At 46.6% G+C, this 22,181-nt stretch overlaps 1 protein-coding gene across 6 annotated transcripts in view; it reads right to left on the bottom strand.

The window, feature by feature from the left end:
* The window catches only part of LOC147425021 (transmembrane and coiled-coil domain-containing protein STS1-like), a 91,810-nt gene that overhangs the window by 14,435 nt on the left and 55,194 nt on the right, over positions 1-22,181 (bottom strand). For all 6 annotated transcript variants that reach the window (XM_086500201.1, XM_086500204.1, XM_086500207.1 and 3 more), the window contains exon 11: positions 14,078-14,213. In XM_086500201.1, coding sequence (XP_086356327.1) covers positions 14,078-14,213 — 136 coding nt within the window. The remainder of the gene's footprint in view (positions 1-14,077; positions 14,214-22,181) is intronic.

The following is a 22,181-nucleotide window of genomic DNA, read 5'->3' as shown; positions in this document are numbered from 1 at the left end:
GACGATCAGCAGCCTTTTTCTGTTTTTCCTGAGTCTTCTCCAAGGCAACTTTAATCTTCTTATACATCTCATCCATGTTCTCAACATATCGATCTGCCTCAAAGATCTTGTCCTTTGTATGCAAAATGGGAGGAACCTTTTTGCCGCCTTCAACAATCTCAAAAGGTGCTTTGCCAGTAGACGAATGCACCGTATTATTGTACGCATACTCAAGCATAGGCAAATACTATTCCCACTTGCCCTTATTATCTGACACATAGCATTTCAGCAGATCTAAGACAATAGAATTAGCCTCTTCTGACTGTCCATCAATTTGAGAATGAAACGAAGACGAAAACTTGAGCGTAGTGCCCATGTTCTCAAACAATCCTCTCCAGAACAAATTGGTCATGCGAGGATCACGATCACTGATAATAGATTGTGGCATACCATGGTACTTAAACACATTGTACATAAACAAGCGTTCCATCTGATCAGATTTTATCTTCTTCCTAACAGGGATAAAATGGGCCTGCTTGCTGAACCTGCAGATAATGGTCCATATACCATCATTCCCTGTTGGCGTCCTTGAAAGATCAAAGATAAAGTCCATAGCAATGCTTTCCCATGGCTTATCCGGAATCGGCAGTGGTTGTAACAACCCTGGTGCCTTTTGCCTGTCAAACTTGACCTTTTGGCAAACTATGCATGCTCGCACAAAAGCATCCACATCTCTCCTCAAGGTAGGCCAATAGAAGAATGTCTCTACCGCTTTAACTGTTGCATCAATGCCACGATGCCCTGCATACGGTGGGACATGACTCTCTTCCATGACCTTATGTCGCAGTGGCCTAGTGACACAAAGTCTACCATGCATCATCATAAAACCATCTCTGAGGAGGTAGTGCTCGTGATGTTGCCCCCCTTGTAACTGTTCAAAGATCCTTGCAAAATCTTCATCAGCAGTATACTGTTCCTTCATGTCATCTAACTCATGATGATAAGGAATTGATACAGCTGAAATTTGTGGCTTTCTTGATAACGCATCAGCCACAACATTCTTCTTGCCTTCCACATGCATAATCTGGAAGTGGAACATGGAAAGAATGTTTGCCCATCGCATATGCTTTTCGGATAACTTTGACTATGTTAAGAAGTATCGCAAGGTCTGATGATCTGTTTGGACAACAAAATCAGCACCTAAGAGGTAGTGCTTCCAGCTAGAAAGCTCATGAATCACGGCCAAGAGCTCTTTCTCATAGACTTGCATAGTCCTCTCTAGCCCTTGCAAAATTCGGCTTTTATAAGCTACTACCCGTCCATCTTGCATTAGCACTGCTCCGATGCTACTGCCACACGCGTCACACTGGACCACAAATGACTTCCTAAGATCTGGCAAAACAATAACTGGATCTAAAGTCAACTTTTCCTTTAAGAGACTAAAAGCTAAAATCTCTTTTTGGGTCCATCTGAAAGTGACCTCTTTCTTTTGCAATGCGTGAAGAGGCGATGCTATCTCTGCAAAATTTCTGATAAACCTTCTATAGTAGGAACACAATCCCAAGAAGCTTCTGACATCGTGCACAGTCTTCAAGTCTGGCCATGTCTTGATAGCTTCGACCTTTGTGGGATCCATTCTAACACTATCCTTTGAGACTATGTGGCCCAGAAAGTGGATCTCCTCGAGGAAGAATTCACTTTTCTTAGGATTGACAAGTAACCTGTGACTGCGCAGCTCTTCGAACACAATGGTCAAGTGACGCCTATGCTCCTCTTCATTCTTCGAATACACTATCATGTCATCGAAGAACGTTCCAACAAACTGTTGATGCGAGCGCAAAATCCGGTCCATCATTCTGTTGAACGTGGCAGGAGCATTTGTTAGCCCAAATGGCATCACTAGAAACTCATAAAGACCAAATGTCGTTCTAAACGCAGTCTTGTGCACATCCTCTGGCCTTATACGAATCTGATGGTACCCACTCTTAAGGTCTATCCTGCTGAAAATTCCAGCACCCTCTAAACGATCGAGAATATCATCAATTCTAGGAATAGGGAACCTATTCTTGATGGTATTCTTATTCAACGCACGGTAATCAATACACATGCGCCATGAGCCATCCTTCTTCTGCACTAGGAGCACTGGGGAGCAAAAGGGTGAAGAACTAGGCTGAATCAGCCCCTTCTCTACTAACTCCTCAACCTGGCCCATAATCTCTTTCTGCTGCGCCGCACTAACCCTGTAGGGAGGTCTATTTGGTGGGCTACACCCTGGCACCAAATCTATCCGATGGTCCTCAGGTCTCTCTGGCGGCAATTGCGACGGTAATGAATCAGAAAAACAGTCACTAAACTTTTGCAAAAATGCTGACCTTTCTTTATCTAACACAGATAAATTTGACTGATCACTATCTGAGACATCACGTGCAAAAATCAGGTACACAGAAAGATGATTCTTTATTACAGAAGTGATAGCACAAGCAGATACAATAGGGACTGACTCTCCTTTAAGCTTTACATCCAAGATGTGAGTTTTGCCCCTATGCTGTACAGTGATCTTTTTGTTGTAGGCATCCAAGACTCCATGCACTCGGAACATCTACGGGATCCCCAACAAGGCGTCACAACCTTCCAACAGCATGATGTAAAACTCTTCAGTGTCCACATACGACTGAATATGCAGACGCAGCTTTCCAATGATGGGAGTAACACACTCTGAGTGGCCAGGACATGCCAACCCTGCCTCTGTTGTGTACCCCATCTCTTTAGCTCTGATGCCCAGCTTCATAGCTAACTCTGGTGAGATAAAGTTGGCTTTGGTACCTGGATCAAAGAAGATGAGTGTCGTCTGATCCCTAACTTTACTCCATGCCCTGTATAATTCACTGGCATCTATGCTGGGCCTGTTACCCACCATGTCTGGCACTAAACCTACCGTGGGTTTTGGCTTCTTGCCTTTCTGGTCTTCTTTATCCTCTGGGTCAGCTGGCCTTTTCCTTTGTGGACAATTGATAGAAAAGTGACCAGGCTGCTCGCATATAAAGCATTTGTTCTCAGCCATTAGGAATTCTTTTCCTCGAGCGACTTGCGCACAAAAGGCTTCCTTTTCTGTTTCTTTGCCTGCGCTCCAGAAGTCCCAGCTGAATCCTTGTCTTTGGTGGCCTTTTCTGACCCCTGTGATGCATCAGGAGCCCTTTTCTTCGCTGAATTTTTCTTTTGCTGCCCTCCTTTGTCACTGCTCGGAAATCCAGTCCTCTCCTTTCAACAAGGCAAGACCAGTGTTCACAACTTCCATAAGCTAAGTAAGGGTAGCCACTCTGTTATTTGTACAGTAATCGCGAAGCCCTTTAGGCAGCCCACAACAGTACTTCTCTATCTGCTCTATCAATGGCACAAATCTGTAGGAGGTCACTGAGAGTAATGCTTTACAAAACCTCCTATTGTACTCCAGCAAGCTCTTGCACGAAGCTGAAGTAAGTTGGTGCCAATCTGTCAGGACGTCGGCTTCAAATTCATTTGATAGCCAAGCAGATGCAAACATTTGCTTGAAGTAAACCCAAGTGGCGGGTGCCTGTCCTTGCATTAACAATGTCATCCACCATGTAAGCGCATTGTCCTTTAAGAAAGTGGCAGCTTTCCTGACCTTCGAGGCCTCTGTAAAATTCCCTCCCGCATAAGCTGTATCAAACTGCTGGAGGAAAGTGAGGGCCTTTGTCTTATCCTCGAAACCACTGAAGGTACTGAACTTTACCGCTGCACCACCTTCTTTGTAAGCCTTCGGCTTCTCTAGTGCCCCCAAATTGTCATACGGAATGGTCTGCAACATGGGCACTGTAGTAGGCATGATCGGCACGCCTTGGCCATTCACATTTTGCGTCAGAGGTGCGATATCTGGCTGCTGTCCAGATAAACCAGCCATGCCAAAATGACCCTGTGGCACCCTAAACTGGCCCTGGTTGCAGTGGAAACCTTGCTGCATGCCGCTACTACCATACATGGGGTTTGGCATGATGCCTTGCATACCCCCGAACACTGTTCCTGGCATGTACGGCTGACTTCCAAGCGCATAACCAGCCATACTTTGGAACACTGATCCACCCCCGAAATACCCAGGATGTACCGTGGGTGGTGGAAAAACTAAGTGCATTGCCTGATATCCAGCTCCCTGTCCATTCAAGACAGCATGCTGGCTCTGAGAGGTGGCGGGCTGAACTGGCATAACCTGTGGAATAGGCGTTCTAGCCACCTGTTCAAGCACGGGAGGAACCTGCTTTGGAGCCCCCGACTCCGCAACATGCGAGTGTTCCCTTTCCTCCTGCGCCACATGAAGTACCTAGGCTTGAGCATCAACAAGCTCCGTATGCGGCGTAGGTTGCCTATTTTGCTGTTGCACTGGTGGCGCTTGCAAGAATTCCATAAACCTCGGATTCTGCACCAGCTGCGAAAAGACATTCACCGCGGCAACCAACTGAGTCTTGAACGCATCATCCTCAAGTTTCCCAGTCATAAAGCCCTGTACTACTGGAGGAACATTCATGTTGACAAGAGGTACAGACTGACGTGGCCGTGAGCCCTCGCCAATCTCAAAAACCATAGGAATCTCCTGCTTGTCCTTTGAAGAGGAACCCTCTTCCATAATTCCCTTCCCCTTGTCGGCCATAGTGTAATCCCCGCGTTCCTGCACTCTGTCTTTACCCTAAACAATCCAGGCTCACTCTTTAAGGAAAAAGTGATTGAAGTCCAGGCGACGGAACCATGAAACCGGCCCGTAGGGCGGTAGGCGTTGCTTTACTTTAGACACAAGGAGACCTGTAGCGGGAATTAACACTTAATCACACACACGGCTCGGAAGCTAGAATGCTCCGAGCAGACACCGACAACCTGTAGGCCCCAAAATTGGCGCCCCTTTCGGTATTTCTGTATTCTTTATCAAAGGGAATAAAACCTGTGATCTCCCACAAGCTGCCCCGCACAATCTAGGCTAAGAAACACTTGTTCTGGCCCGATTTCGGCAACATAACTGTACTAGGACGCTTCACAGTCAGTATCCCCACACAATAGGTGACATTCCCGACGCATACGGACACTTTGCAAAACCTGGCGAGAATCTGCAGCACGCTAAATTCTCTGTTTTCTGCCCCGAAAATGCGCCAGTTCACCTGTACATCGGTCCCCTTGCGTCCCCGAACCTCCTGGGGGTATTAGGGTCCGTTTAGGGCCGAAACCCTAAACCTGCAAAAATACACAGCAGGCTGTAATTCCCTGTTTTGGGCTCCGTTTCGCGTGCCGGTCGCATCTATAGCAAGACCTCGAGCTCCCGCACCTGTAGGGCTACTTGCCCTTTGAATCGGACGAGATTTCTGGCGTAAAACCTCTCCGAATTCACCTGTACCTGCGGGGGATTAGCCGCTAGCTAATCCAATACCTGTGCAAGAGGCTCTTGCCTCGGCAATCGCGCATGAACCCACATAACTGTACATTGGTCAAATGAAAAGCCCACTAGTGGGGCATAACATACTGCTCGTAGGGGAGAGAGAGGGTAGTGCGTAGCGTACAGGGCATCACTCCTGGCACCGCACTATACATAAGAGGGAAAGGAAGCACTCCATAGCTCTTAACCTGTGAGACAGATTGCATAATGAGGCCTCTCCCAGCTTAAAAATCAGCGCCCATTTTTCTGCAAGAGGCAAGTGCATGAGAATTTGCCAGTTGGTGCATTTTCAAGCATTTTCCCGTTTCGGGTTCGTCGCTTAAAAATATCCTGACCAGTTGCCCAATTGACTTCGCGGCAGAGTTGTAAAATGTTCCCCTAGTCATACCGGAGGTAATGACGCGAACACATTTCTCGGCCCAAAATAGCAGTTCCCTAAATTTTAGGAGATGCTTCCGTTGGGCTCCCACTGGTCTTCTGACCATCTATCCTCATTGGGACCGCATCCAAAAATGCAATGTGGCCCAACTATCGCATACTTTCTGTTGGTGATCCCACCTTGACTTTATGCCTTTATTGAGTTCACTTCCTAGTATCCACCAACTTGCTAAGTGCGACGGGGGGACCTATATGATCTTGCTCTGAGCCTAGACATCCTCTTACCATACGAATTCCAATCCAATGCCGACCACTTCCTGTCTGCGGGTGAATCTACCGTTCACATTGGCCATACGATGTCCGACCGTTTGCTACTTCAAAAAGAGGGTCTCAAAACAAATAAAATAATCCCCATTGGAAAGAAACCAACAACCAAGGTTAGCAGTTGCCACATCCTTGTGACATGGTTAATAACTGCCACGTCCTCGTGACGCACTATGCCTTACAAACTTGACCTTTTGGCATAGCAAGCAATTGCGAACAAATTCGTCAACATCTTTTTTGAGCCTCGACCAATACAAATACTAGTCTTCACCTCTCAAAGTGGCCTCTATGCCGCGATGGCCCGAAAAAGATTAACAGTGGCACTTTGTAAAAACCTTGTTCCTCAACCTCTTTGTAACACAAAACATAGTTTTCCGCATCAAATAGCCTTCCTTTAGAAAATAACCTGCAACTGTCTTCCCAATCTGTAACCAGTCAAAGATATCTACAAAAGCTAGATCCGTGGCGTACGGATCAACCATATCCTCGGAGTTCTGATGTTGAATCACCGAAATAACCGAAATTTGTGGCTTGCAAGACCGCGTCTGCCACCAAGTTCTTTCCTTTAACATGGACGATCTAAAAGTGAATTGCAACAAAATATTTATCCATCTCATCTACTGGTCCGAAAGTTGTTACTGGGACAAGAAGTATCGCAAACTCTAATGATCGGTAAACACTGTAAAATCGGAAAATGGCACCACTGAGTAAGAGCATGGATGACTGCCAATAGCTCTTTTTCATAAACCTGTGCAGCCCGCTTTGGTCGCGAGAACATTCTGCTCTCATAAGCTAGCTCCCTGACTGCGACCACACACCTCACAATAAACCTCAAATGGCTTTTGCAAATTTGGTAGTACCAACACTCGACTAGTTGTCAACTTGTGTTTTAGAGTCTAAAATGTTGCAATCTCAAATGGTCCCCCAGAAAAAAGAACCCCTCTCTGTGTCAGAATGAGTAACGGAGAAGCCATCTCCGCAAACTTTCAAATGAACCGCCGATAATACGAGCACAAACCCAAAAAACTGCAAACTTCATACAATTTTCAAATCTGGCCAATCTTGAATGGGTTCAACTTTGGCTGGGTCAATTTTTACACCCTTTGCTGAGATAATGTTTCCCAAAAAGTGTAGTTTTGGTAAGAAAAATTCTCTTTTTCCCATTAACCACTAGTCGATGTTGCCTCAATGCCTGGGAAATCTGTAGCAGATGGTGTCTGTGCTCTGCCTCACTGTTGGAGAATACGATGATGTCAACGAAAAAGGTGCTCACAACTGTCCTGTACTCTCTAAAAATCCTATCCATCATCACATTGAACATTACAGGAGCATTCATGAGACCGAGAGACATCACCAAATACTCGTACAATTCAAAGGATGTCCTAAACGCGGTCTTGCATACATCTCCAGGAGCGATCCTGATCTAATGATAGCCACTCTTCAGGTCGATTTTGCTAAAACGAGTAGAACCCTGTAGCCTGTATATATTTGATCCTAGGTATTGGAAACTTGTTCTTCATGGTGATTTTGTTGAGAGCTCTGTAATCGATACACATTTTCCAAGATCCATCTTTCTTCAATACCAATAACACTGGCAAACAAAAAGGTGATGTATTGGGCTGAATTAGGCCCTTCTCTCACTTGGTTCATAATTTCCTCGGTTTGGGCTTTGCTAACTCGGTAAGGTTGCCAGTTCGGTGGCCTGCTGGCGAGAATCAAATCAATGGTGTGATCTTCAGGACGTTGAGGATGTAACTCTTATGGTAAGCGTTCAGAGAAACAATCAGCTTGAGCTTGTAGAAAATCTTGTTTGTTCCTTCTCAAGGTCCGACAAATTTGATGTTTTATTGTCATTTAACTCATGCAAGTAGATCGAGTAAACAAACAGATTGGATTTCATTAAATTGAAAATGGCCGAAGCTGATACAAGTGGGACAGACACGCCTTGTAATTTTATTTTACATCAAGCACTATATCTCTACCCTTCTCCTTCTTCAATGTCGCTTTGCTCGCTTTGATACCACTATAATGGACTTGGACACCCCAAGCCAAAGCTCTAGTGCAACACATGCGAGAGAAAATGAAAGACTGAACAAAACTTAGAGAGAGACGACACAGCATGGCGTAGTTCCGTGCCCAGAAGTATTGGCCCCCAAAGACTGGCGCCCCTTTTCGATATTTCTCTTGGGATAGTTTCTCACGGCGTTAAAATACTCTTCTTCTTCTATTATTAAGCTTCAACAAGTAAAATGTCTGAGGGTCCTCTCGCTCTGTAGTGCTCCCAAGCAAATCTGCCGGAAGAGGGACCCTTGCAATTCTTATATAGGCCCTTGGCCTGGCCTAAAAGCAGTTACATGAAAAGCATAAACTCCCACAAGCTTATGGCATCCCAAAGCTAGCACCCTAGGGATTGACCGTATGTTGCTCCCACATCAGCCTCCTTCCACAAAATCCACTGCAAATCGTGGGCATCTGTACAATTTGCCATGTCAGCAGTCGCTCGCTTATTTTAGGCCTAGCTTTAATTTTGAAAAGTCTAGGCCCCTCGATTGGAGTACCATAAGTTGGAATAATTTATTGAATGAATTCTTCAAAACTTGGGCCTCTCCGTTGAGTTTCATAAGTTGTGTCAAACTTTTCTCGGCTCTTTCCCTAGGGTTGGCCCTTTTATGTCCGACCTTTGTCCTATAGGCCGTGCCATGTCATCACTTTGTGTAAAGGGGGGGTGGGAGAAGTTGCATGCAACAATTGCAAGAAAGACACATCAACGCACAGGAGGTAAGGGGAGAAGAGTGCGCCATGATGCCATCAAGAAAACGATCAAGCGCGAGGAAGTTGGCAGGGCGCCCAGAGAGCCCGGTGGGGTATACCTCTCTCTCATTTATCATGAATGCCATGTTGGTTTTGCGTCGTGATGCACATAGGATAGAACGTATATCTTGTTGTTTTTTTCATGCACAAGTTTTTTTTTGGAGTGGATTAATGCTTAGAGTGTGAAGCTATTGTGTAACAAAGATCGGAGCATCATCCTCCTGCCTAGCCGTGTGATTATCTCGCTATGCACCATATGGCGTAGCTATCACGAGGTCGCTACTTCCAACGTCACGACATCACCGTGCCTCCTCTTTGATGTGGATTGTTGCTAAATGGACTATTTTCTTATTTTCTCGAGTAATTTCTTTTTATTGAAATTAGGATATTTACATGTGTGCACTTGAACCGTAAGGTTAAGAACTGTAGATCTCCGAAATAATTACTAAAAGCCATCAGGAACGGACAACTCTGGTGTGTCATATGATGGGTGACATTAAGTATCGCGAAGGCGTTGTACCGTTAGTTCGGTAGGAGAGACCGGGAAACGGATATTCTTGATGCGTGCGTGATGGGGTGACAGGAGCATCGAAAAGGGAATATTTTGTTGGTCTAGCAAGAACCTGAACTGGAAAAAGGAATACGTGTAAAAACGCGAGCACAAAAATAAAGATGGGTTCTGAGAACTTTTCCGAAAAGCGGAGTATTTTTAAGTATTTTCCGAGAAGCGCGAATGCTTTACTGCGAGGAATCTGTGTTTGCATTGCATCTGTGCCTGAGAACTACACCTAGGGACGCCTGGAATGTAATTGCATAGCATAAATTTTCAGCTTACTGAGTTTTGTCCAGGTTCACATTTTTTTAAAGAAGGGACCGGCCGCCCACTTAAACTAAAGTAGGAGTTTATAAAAAAAACACTAGCGATCTCTGTGCGGCTGCAAATACAGCCAGCGCTGGACTTTCTCTCTCCTCTCTCTAGCTGCCAACGCCAACCCCCGCTCTCTCTCCTCTCTCTAATTGCTGGCTGTCAGCCCTCACTCTCTCTCTGCTTTTCTTGTGCCCCAAGCTTGGCTATTTCTGCCAGGCAGTCCTCGCTATTTGTGCCAGACCCCAGGACCTATAATAAGAGCAGCCAATGTTCAGTTTTGGGGGAGAAGAAGCCAGCACTGGGAACTGGGAGGAGACTTTGCCGCCAAGTGCTCGCATGAAGACAGCATACGGAGGTCGTTTTTCCGGTGCAAGGAGCGACACGTAAAGCTTGAGAATACGCTCTATGAGTTGTTGCTTTGTGTGTTTTCCGTAGGTACCTCATTGCGAAGGAGAAGCGGGAAGGCCTCGCGAGGCCTACGCTTGGGAATTCCGAGAGCGGAATTCGAAAATTGTCTGTGGAGCCTCGACTCTGAGTACAGACGAAAAAAGGATTGAGAGCTCGTCTCTCAGATTTCCCTCACAGAAAGGAACAACCATCGAGTCTGAGAATAGAACAGAGGGGGTTTCTCCGGTTCTTGTGCTTGTAAAAAAAGATTCTCCCTAATAAAGACTCTCTTTAAAGGGGGGGGGACCAACCCATCTTCTAGTCCCAAACACTGTGTCGATCTTGTCCCGTATCTCTTTTATTTTCAGCTTGTTGATTATTTGCGTGCGCTCCCGTTTGTGACATGGATTCTCATGGTGGGTGAGTGTTGTTCTCCCCACTTCCATTAGAAGCATGATGTTGAGTGTCTCACCATATCACTGCCCGTCACACCCTCCGTATGTGTGACCCCTGGTTGTGGATTTGTTGCGTCATAGTCGAATACCCGCTAGGTGGTGCCCCCATTTCTCTTTGGATGGAGCTTCTCTCCCTGAGCTGATAGGTGGCTCGGCTAGATGGAGGTGTAGAGGCCACCCCCACCCGACTGCGATTGTTCCCTCTGCCTTTGCGAAGGGAACAATCGCAGCCAAGTGGAGGTGGCCTCTACACCTCCATCTAGCCGAGGCCACCTATCACCTCAAGGAGAGGAGCTCTATCCAGAGAGAAAAGGGGGGGCATCATAGAGCGGGTATGCGGCAAGCATGTAACAAATCCACAACAAGGCGTCACACATACACGTAGTGATACAGTGAGACACTCAACATTATGCTTCTAATGGAAGTGGAGAGAACGACACTAACCCACCACAAGAATCCACATCAAAGAGAAGGTAACACGATGTCATGACGGTGGAAGCAACGACCTTGTGATAGCTGTGCCATATGGTGCATAGCGACATAATCACACGGCTAGGTGGAAGAATGTTGGCGATGCTCCCATCTTTGTTCCAACAATAGCTTCACACTCTAAGCATTAACCTACTCCAAAAAAAAAATCGTGCACAAAAAATACCAACATATACGTTCTATTCTATGTGCATCACGACACAAAACCAACATGGCATTCATGATAAATGAGAGATAGAGGTATAGAGAGAGAGAGAGAGAGAGAGAGAGAGAGAGAGAGAGAGAGAGAGAGGGAACAATCACATGGCCCCCAAATCCCTAGACATAGCAAGCAACTTACAACAATCTACGTGGATGCGCATGTCTACTCCATGCGTATGAGGGTGACATTGCTCATGCTCTTGGTGCCTCATTCTCCTGGTGTGTGTCTTGACTGATCTCACTTTCTCTCTCTTCTCGAAGAGACCCCTTTCCCACCTTTTAGAGGTGATCCTGGATACTAGAGATGAGGTTCGGCTGTGCCATGAGTCGTCCATGACATAATCCACTCTCCTGGCTCCATGTCTGTGTGGAAAGCATGTTGAACCTCCCGCAACGGGAAATCTCTGTGGGCCATTCAAGATGGCCAATCCATGTCTATCAAGTGCCGTCCATACTCAGTATGTTCCCCATCCTGTGATAGTCTGGATAGGCCTGTCTCTGCAACATCCAGCTCTCTCAGCATCTCCTCTGAAGTATCATAAAATATTGTCTGATGATGGGCAATCCTAGCATTGAAGTCCCCTAGAATGATAATGTCACCATCTCTAGAGAATTCCCATATGTCATCATCCAAAATAGAGAAGGGGGACTGTCCTCTGGGTGGTGCATATACTGATGTACTCAGGGGAAAGTAGCAAATAGCAATGTAAAGATATCTGCCAGTCTCTGCTCTCAATCTCACCCACATGTACCTAGCTTGCTCATCCCTGCGGGCTATACGTATCAATGGCTGCAACTCCTCCCTGAATAACACTGCCACTCCTTCTGAGCCCCGCCCTCGGTGCTCTGATTGTGTCTTCTGTCTACAAGCTGTCTCCCATCTGTATCCACTAATGTGAGGCATAAACTTCCCAGGGGCCTGATGTGTCTCAGAGTAGAAGATGATGTCTCTCCCGGTAAAACTCTCCTCAAAAGCACCCACATAAAGACGCATAGATCCATTACAATTCCAAGTAGCAACTTTGAGTGTGGTCCCATAGGCCTCACACCGTCATGTGGAGCGTGGCCCCAATATCACCACTCTTTCATCTCGGTACAAAGCAATCTTACCTTTTTCTCTTGCTGCTCTAATCTCTGGTATTACCTCCTGCATATGGGCGACTTGTGAGAGGGTAAGGTCATCCCCGAGAAAGATACCCGTCTTCTTAAGAGTTGGTCTCTTCTTCAAAAAGTCCTTCGCTTCCATGGAGGGAAAACGAAGGATGAGTGCCCTTTCTTTCGAGGTTTCCCCCTTGCTCCCATTTTTCTTGTTGCCCACTCTCCAAGCTCTTGAGTGCATCGGCTCATGAGCCCCCATCAAAGAGTTCTTTTACCTCTTCGTCTACATTATCTTTGTCTTTAAGGCTGCAAATTCTCACATGTAGAGAGCGTGCACGTCTTCTTTGCTCCTCTTCTAGTGTCAGGTTGATAATGGTGGGTGTGGATGTTGTTCCTTGCTTTTCCCTTTCTTGGCAACCTCAATCCATTTCTCAACCTCATCTGCTTTCTGTTGAGTCTTTGTAATAACGTCCACCCAAGAAGTTGTCATTTCTTTATGCTGCTCTTCCCCCTCTTTGATGGCTTGCACTTACTCTTTGATTGTGTTGAGTTTTTCTATTAAAGAGGGTTGCAATTCTCTCTCTTCAAGCGTGTTTCTGATCGTGCCTCAGCGAGCTCCTTCTTCAAGGTCCCTCCTCCTTGGCGTTATGGAAGGGTGGCGGCAAGCTGCCCCTCTTAGCTTAAAAACATTTTTTGCTTAATAAGAGAATCCTCTCATGGGCTAGTTCCCGCGGTCGAGAGTGTAAAAACTCTCCGAGATCTCCCCAATCTGAGGGTAAAACCAAGAAGTCCGCCATGCCTGAATCGTTCATGGTAAAAGTGGTCTAAAACTACCTTGCCATACCTGATTGGAACACCCATAATGTGCGTCGAGAGCTTCGTCCCGGACTAAAACCTCTTCGAGATCCCTTTGTGAGTTTCTTAATCTGGCATACATCTCAACCAAAGCATGCCGAGCATTTCTCCTTAAAAAAACTTGATTAGCTGCGTGCTATTTGAAAAGCGGCTCTCAACGTTTAAAAATCTCTCTTTACAAAAATGGAGAAAGGCCATACTACCCACTATCTTGCCATTAAGGTAGGTTTATATGCAACAGCAAAGAGCAGATTATCCATTTCACGAGGAAGCTTGTTCGTTACTTTCTGTCAGTAGAATTGGGTAGTTTTTCAAATACGAGGGCCATAGTAACTTAGGACACCATCATTTGGCCAATATATATAGGTAAATTAGAGACGTTGGTTCACATACACATAGAGCCCACAACTTGATGGTCAAAGCCTTAATGCTGATGCATCTTGCTGGAGCAAAATAATTCATTTGTAAATTGGAGGAAGTGCTAAAGGGAAGAAAATGTTAGGAAAGAGCCAATGTAGAAATGTGAGACCCCATTTGAACAAGAAGTAATTTTTTGTTTCTCAAATCTCTTCATCTCACTACTAATAGAAGACTCGTATTGTATTGGGTTGAGCTAGCAGAGCTGCAAGTCTTCAAATCATTCAAGAAGAAACTAGGGTCGAGTCTCCTTGTGTCTTCTTCTCAAAATATAAGGGTTTCAGCACGTGATATCCAGTGGTTTAGCTCAGACATATAAAGCATACTCAAAAATTATTTGCCAGCATTGCCACACACACAAGTTCCCGAACAAAATAGCCATACCTATCTACAGCAACAGTCCACTTGCTGTCTATAAAATCGGTTAAACTAAGAAGGGCAGTTGGCCACGCTAAAGCAGTTAAAAGGGTACTAAGAACAGTCAGCATAGCTCCTTGCTTCATCAACTCTTTCGAGATATCTGCATTAACAATGTTTCTTGTAAGAGAGGAAACATTCTTGGTATTAGAAGAAAGCAGAACATAAATGATAAGACATTTCGCATGTTCTCTCTCATAAAAACCCAAATTAGACATATCATAGTAAAATCTAAATCCTCTTATCACACACATGCATCATAAGAGTAACGTCCATTTTCCTTCTTGGAGATATTCAAGTGTATAAACAGGAATATTTGCAGTTATGTGCTGTACTGTGTGCATAGAATGAATTGTATGAATGCAACCAAACTTTCCATGGCAAACACTTTTTTGAAATCATAAGTTATTTGTAAAATGTGACACTTTGAGCTCTGGCAGTGACTCTTGTTTTCAGTTGGCCATCACAAGTGTCAGGCAGTTACAAACAATGTGCATGGTAGTATAGTTTTATGCTCGTTTTTACAGTGGAATGAAATATAGAAAATTTCTTGTCATTTCTCAAGTTATTTGGTTCTGTACCAATTATTCCACCATCCTCCCCGCGGTATGTATCCTAGTTGCCCGTCCTTAACAACTCGGTTTTAGTTTATGTGAGGACACCCTTAGCTTGCTAAACTTCCTCGTGATGGCATGTCATGAAAGTCATATGTCCCCATGCATTGGGCATTCCTCTACCGTGAAGTCATAGGACACCATCATGTTCCTTAGTGAGCCAAAAAGATGGGGAGGCAGCATCATACCAAAAGGGGGAAACTGGGCATTCCTCTACCGTGAAGTCATAGGACACCATCATGTTCCGTAGTGGGCCTAACAGATGGGGAGGCAGCATCATACCAAAAGGGGGAAACCACTGTTGCACCCGCCAACCATGTCTGCCTCGTACTGCCACACTGTGCAGACTATTGTGCACATTTGTAAAAAGTCAAAGACAGACTCCAGTTCAATCAACAGCTAGAAGGGAGAGATATTTCTTGATTTTTTGGCAGGATTGTGTGTGTGTGAGACCGTATCAGACGTGATGTTATCATCATAGATAAAGCATAAAAGGAAACATCCTAAATCCTAAAACAATCCCAGTAGGAGTCGTCACTAGAGTGTCAAAAAGCCAGAGCTTTGTTCGCGGTTCCTGAAACTGCACCTGCAACGAACACATCCTCTCCAGTCCTCCCAAAGCTGCATATGCTCTCGTCGGTCTAGTCTCTGATGCTCTCCTTAGTGAAAACACCGGTCCACCGGAAACTACCCCAAGATATGCATCTGTGTACTCCACAATCTCCTGGCCATACGTAAATGTGGGTGCCGACCTCCTGACCCACTGTGGTGTGGTGTTGAACACCATATTCTTGGTTTTTCCCAGGTTGACGCACAATCCATTGTCACGAGCAAATGTATGCAGAGCATCCGAATGACGTTGCATCCCCTTTGGAGAGTCTGAAATCAGCACAATATCATCAGCATATAGTAACAACGGAATCCATTGCCCGGCTAGCTGAGCCCCCCTGTCTCCCTGACGCTCTACATAGTCCGAAAACTCATCCACATACATCCCAAAAAGAGTCGGGAATAGGGGGCATCCTTGCTTCACTCCAATAGTGGTGCGTACCCGCCCCATCACTGTCCTATGTAGAGCCAGAATACCCCATATCAGCTCTGTAGGCACACCCATGTCTTGTAGTCTGCGTATAAGTCTGGCTCTCGGCACTGTGTCAAGAGCTTTGCGGAAATCCATAAAGCTACAATAGATCCTCTTGACATGGTGTCTACCCTCCTCAACAATAGCTCTGAGTGTCAGAATCTGGTCAAGAGTGGAGAAACCTCAGAATCTGGTCAAGAGTGGAGAAACCTCTCCTGAAACCTGCTTGCCCTGGTGCTCTTATGCTCTCTCGCTCTGCCCATCTACTCAGCTCTTGCTCAAGAACGGATGCATACAGCCTAGCTAATGTGTGACCAACCATGATGGTGCAATAATTCCTAGGAATCATGGGATCTCCTCACTTGAAGACAGACACAATCGTAGACATACTCCCAAGTCTCAGGGAAGCCTTTATACATGGCTCGATTAAACATCATAGCCAGGAGCTCTGCAAGCATATCTCTGGCATGGATGAAGTGATTTGGTACCAACCATCATGATCATGTGCTCTCCTTGTCTTCATCCTATCAATGGCTTTCCTTACCCTCTCGGCAGTAAAGAAAAAACATGTCTCTGGGCACGTCTCTAGTGGGTCCGGCATAGGTGGTTGCCCTAATGCTGTGTAGAGAGATGTGGCATATGCCCCCCATGTCTCAGTGGAGGTGACCGCTGGGGGTGGTGAATGCTCGTGGAATAGCCTCCATGCTTCGCCAGAGTCCTAACTAAAAAGCTGATACAAATCCCACTCTAGTTGAAATAGATAAGCCCTTTTCTTTCGTCGCACTAGGTGGTGAAAGATAATCCGTGACTGTCTATATGTGATAATTCCCATGAGCACTTCCCTCTGTAATTTGATCCTTGTCTCTCTACACTCGTCATCATACCAGCTGTTCTCGGGCATGCTCCCAGATCGTCTCCGTGTAGGCTAGCTATGTGGGTATGCCTCTGATGTTGCTTCATGGAGCGTCTCTGTCAATATCTAAGTGAGTTCATCTAGTGGCCGTCCCGGCTCCTGGGTGCATAGCTGCCTGTATATCTCATCCATATACACAGAATCCGTCTCCCTCATGAAGGTATACCGAGTGTATGTGGGGACCTCTCCTAATGGAGCTGTGCTGAACTCAAACGTCAGGGTGAAAGACAAGATAGCATCATCAACTGCTACTCCTATTGGCCTAGTACCCACCATGAAATCCTGAAAGAATGGAATGAGACCTGGCTAGGCCATAGCATAGTCCACTGTGCTGGCACCATGTCGGTGCGGAAAGCAAGTAAAACCTCCAGTTGTCCAAAATCTTTGTAGGGCATTCAAAATGGCCAATCTATGTGCGGTTCCCATATCTATTAAGTATCTGCCATACTCAGTGTATTACTCATCTTGTGATAGTTTGGATAGATCCATCTCTGTAACGTCCAACTCCCTAAGCACTCCTCGGAAGTATTATAAAATAATGTATGGTGGTGGGCAATCCTAGCATTGAAATCACCTAGTATGATAATGTCACCATCCTTGGAAAACTCCCATATGTCATTATCCAAAATAGCAAAGGGAATTTGTCCTCTAGGTGATGCATATACTGACGTACTCGGAGGAAAGTAACAGATAACAATGTAGAGGTATTTGTCCGTCTCTGCCCTGAACTCACCCACATGTACCTAGCCTGTTCATCTTTGCGCGCTATCTGTATAAAAGGCTGCAGCTCCTCCCTAAATAGAACTGCCACTCCCCCTGAGCCCCGTCCTTGATGTTCTGATCTGGACACCTGTCTGCAGGCTGTCTCCCATCTATATCCGCTCACCTGTGGCATGGATTGCCCAGGGGCTTGATGCGTCTCAGAGTAGAAAATGATGTCTCTCCCTGTGAAGCTATCCTCAAAGGCCCCTACATCAAGACGGAGCGACCCATTACAATTCCAGGTTGCCATCTTTAGTGTGGTCCCATACGTCTCGCACCGTCATACGGCATCGCTCCAATATCACCACCTTTCCATCCCTGTAAAACGCAATCTTCCCCTTTTCCCTTGCTGCTCTATTTCCGGCATTACTTCTTGCATATGAGCAATCTACGAGAGGGTGAGGTCATCTCCAAGAAAGATGTCAGTCTTCTTTAGAGTCGGTCTCTTCCTCAAGAAGTCCTTCGCTTCCATGGAGGGGAAGCTTCGAGGTTTGTCCGTTGCTCCCACTTTTCTTAGTGCCCACTCTCCAAGCCCTCGTATGCGCCTGCTCGTTGACCCCCACTAGAGTCATGAAGTCTTTCACCTCTTCATCCACATTATCTTGGTCTTTGAGGCCACATATCCTTACGTGTAAGGCTCACACACGTCTCCTTTGCTCCTCTTCTAGTGTCAAGTTGATGATGGTTGGTGTGGGGGTGGGGGTTATTTCCTTGCCTTTTCCTTTCTTGACAATCTTGATCCATTTTTCGGCCTTTTCTGCTTTTTGTTGGGTCTTTGTGATGACATCTACCCACCAGGTCGTCATTTCTTTTTGTTGCTCCCCACCTTCTTTGATGGTCCGCACTTGTTCCTTAATCGTGTTAAGCTCTTCAATTACCAAGGGTTGGAGCTCTCCCTCTTTGAGGATATTCTGCGATCGCACCTCTACAAGCTCTTTCTTGAGTAGTGCCATTTCCTCATCTTGGGCCTTCACGCAATCCTCGAGTGTATGTATCGTGCTTTTCTGTGTTGCCACGCGCACGTCAAGTACATAAATAGTACCTAGGAGGTGACGGTTGATCTTGCTGATGGACTCGCTCAATTCTTCTTCGCATTGTTGGATAGCATCCTTCTCCAGGTCATCCTTGCCATTCTGCTTTCTCATGATTGAAAGGCCGCAACAGGAGAGAGAGAGGGGTAGAGAAGTGAAGAAGAGGCTTTTTCTCTCTCTCCTGTTGGATGGCATCCTCCACCGGGTCATCCTTGCCATTCTGTTTTCTCATGATTGAAAGGCCGCAACAGGAGAGAGAGAGAGAGAGAGAGAGAGAGAGAGAGAGAGAGAGAGAGAGAGAGGGGTAGAGAAGTGGTTTTAGTGGACCAGCATTTTCATTGAGGAGAGCAGCAGAGACTAGATTGACCAGAGCCCATGCAGCATTGGGTAGATTGGAGAGGATGTGTACACAAGTTCAATTTCAGGAGCCTCGACGAAGCTCTGGCTCTTTGACACTTTGGTGGCTTCTGCATTGCTCTATGGAGCTGAGATATGGGGACCTTCATTGGATCATCACGGGAGGACGGTCGCAGCTCATTCGAGCCAAGGCTTCAGTACCACGTGCCATTATCCGAGCAGAGCTAGCTGCCCCCCCACTAGTGGTTGAGGCACTCACCAGATCTGTCTCCTTCATACACCGCATGTGGGAACTTCCCAGAGACAAATATGCCCACCTTGCACTTGAGTCCTCTCGACAGTTAGCCATGCGGGGAGATACACCATGCTGGTATGGGGAGATGACATCATGGTTTCAGGCGCATGGGTTCAGCATAGACAGATTGCCCCCCTTCCAGTACTCACTGGATGCACCCTCTCTGGCTCTTACACAGTCCGAGATCACCAGGCTCATCCGCCAGGACTTAACTCAGCTAGACACCAGGAGGACATGGATACAGCCAATACAGGAGCTGGGCACGAAGATGGCTTTCTACAGAGAGCATCTTCTCCAGCTTACAGAGGACAGTTTTGTGACGAGGCCCAGATACATGGACACCCACTTGTCTCATGGGATACGATGTGCTATTGGCCAAATACGCACATCTTCACACCAGTTGCGGATCGAGACTGGGAGATACAGCGGAGTACCAGCAAAGGCCAGGACATGCCCTCTATGTGACATGGAGCCTGAGACAGAGTTGCACTACACATGCCACTGCCCCGTCTACTACGAGATACGAGGCCGCTTCCACTGCTTGTTCAGAGAGGGATTTGGACCACTCTCCAGAGTCATGCGGTACGAGGATCAGAGATGCCTGGGTTTCTTTTTGCTCGAGCTGCGCAGACACAGAGAGAGCCCGACGAGAGGACAGGCTAGGCAGTCTCAGAGACAGATCACAGACTTCTTTAGAGCAGACACTGGACACTCGGAGGAGCTACTACCACAGCAGAGCTCGTCGCCTTACACCAGAGACACACTGATCGATCGAACGACCGAGATGGGGAGATCCAGACGCCCACAATTGCGAAGGACTACATAGCATCGACGGAGGCTACATCAAAGGATCCGGATCACTTTGGCCCGACATGCACGGCGCCCGGTCAGACTACAGACCATGAAGGAGATTGATGAGATCCGCCAGCGACCGATGCTGGATCTCTTGCGATTTAGCTATCCCAGCTAGTCGCTTAGTTCACACCGAACAGTTTAGGATTCCATAGCATAGTATTTTTATTTTGTCATTCTGTTACTTTTGTTACTCTAACTTTGTATCATATCCACCACATTGTAACTTTCTGGTCTCATAGGTCACTTTGGCCTTTTGAAGACGTTAATATAACATTTCATTTCATTTCATCTCTCTCTCTCTCTCTCTCTCTCTCTCTCTCTCTCTCTCTCTCTCTCTCTCTCTCTCTCTCTCTCTCTCTCTCTCTCTCTCTCTCTCTCTCTCTCTCGCGCGCGCGGAGAGAGGCTCTCTCTCTACACTATACATCTCTCTCTCTACGCTACTTTTTTTCCCTCTTTCTCTCTCTACACAGGTTCCCCCCCCCCCCCCCCCTCTTTCTCTCTCTACGCAATTTTTCTCTTTTGCTAGGTTGGGGAGTTGCGGGGAGAGCAAGAGGGAGTGGGGGCAAGGGCACAGCACGCGTGCAGACGGCAGCGGGCACATCAGTGCGCGCAGGGGCCGGGGGGGGGGAGCAGCAGGGGCAAGAGCGAGAGAGAGTGTCACCAGGAGGTGTATTTTTCCTGTTGCCTTCCATAAATAAGGACTAGATTATTTTATTTATTTTTATTTTTACTTGTTTTCCCCGAACCCTTGAAAAGGTGCAAGTGGACATTGCATGGCCAATGTGAAACGGCTACGGCCGAATAGGTTTCTCACATCGGGAGTCTGGGTTGGTCAGTTTGGGATTGGTCGGGCCAGTTAGCACTGAATTCTGATGAGTATGGAAGCCTGTGTGCGCCAAATGAAGTTTGGGCCACTCGGAAAGTCACTTATAACTTTATAAGTCAGTGGGAACTAGGGAATTAACTCAAAGGGGCAAACTGGACACTTGGCAGGAGGAGAGCAGCCTGCAGGACACCTCAGCAAGAGGAGGCGCCCATTTGAGGCTGGGGCTGGATTTTTACACATAAGTGACCTACAGTGTGTGTGTGTGTGTGTGAGTAGTGGGTGCAAGTCTACATCTTTAATGGAAAGCTTGTCTTCTCCTCTGTCTCATGTAGCGCGATGATTTGCTCTCGTGCATCTCTCTCCCCTTTGGCACATATGGTAATGCCCCACTAGTTGGGCTACTCAGATGAACATGTACAGTTCTGGTGGTTTATGCACGTTTGCCAAGGCAAGAGCCTTCTGAACAGGAACCGGATTAGCTAATTGCTAATCCCCCACAGGTACGCATTGTTCCATCGCGAAAGATTGCGAGTTTGGAGAGTTTTCTCGCCTGAAAACTCGTCTAATTCACAGGGGACATGTCCCATTGTGTGCGGGAGCCCTTGGGACACGCATAGGCGCTATGCGTGTTCGCTCCACTAAAAACGATCCGAAACAGGGAATTACAGCCTGCTGTGTTTTTCTGCAGGTTTAGGGTTTCGCACCTAAACTGCAAGGAACACGAGGGGAGCCTCGTGAGAGCCTTGGGATGCGTGTACAGGCTTTTGGGCACCCGGCAGTGAAAAACAGAGAATTACAACCCGCTGAATTTCTGTGACAGCTCACCAAAAAGCTTCCAGTTAGCGAGGGAATCCGCTCTAGACAGGTTCTTTTGACCTGCAGGGGTTTTTGCGCCGTTATGCTGCCGAAATCAGGTCGGAAACTTGCGTTTTCAGCCCTCGCCAAGTTTAGACAGCTTTGTGAAAGATTGTGCTAAGTGGTCGGATCGTCTACCTTAAATTAATAAAGAAATACCGAAAGGGGCGCCAGTCTTTGGGGCCTACAGGGTGTCGGTCTCGTGTGCGCAGTGACATTCTAGTCGCTGGACGCAACTGTGTTCTCTTTCCTTCTCAGTGCTCTGTGTAAAGTTAACGGGTAATTGAAATAGTACCGCCCTCTACGTTGTACAGGCCGGTTATAGAGAGAGAGAGATGATGATGATGATGATGTGTTTACGTCCTCGGGGGGCCAAAATGACCCATGGGACCCAAAATCTCATATATGAGACTCCCCCCTTCCCATGTGAAGGAGAGGACGTGTCATGATTCTGTGGTGATTTTGTTTGTGAGTGTGGTGTG

This window comes from Adiantum capillus-veneris, chromosome 25, assembly GCF_014529385.1.
Source record: "Adiantum capillus-veneris isolate H3 chromosome 25, ASM1452938v2, whole genome shotgun sequence".
Taxonomy (NCBI): Eukaryota; Viridiplantae; Streptophyta; class Polypodiopsida; order Polypodiales; family Pteridaceae; genus Adiantum; species Adiantum capillus-veneris.
The sequence above is the reverse complement of the archived record's forward strand: the minus strand, read 5'-3'. Positions and strand labels throughout refer to the sequence as shown.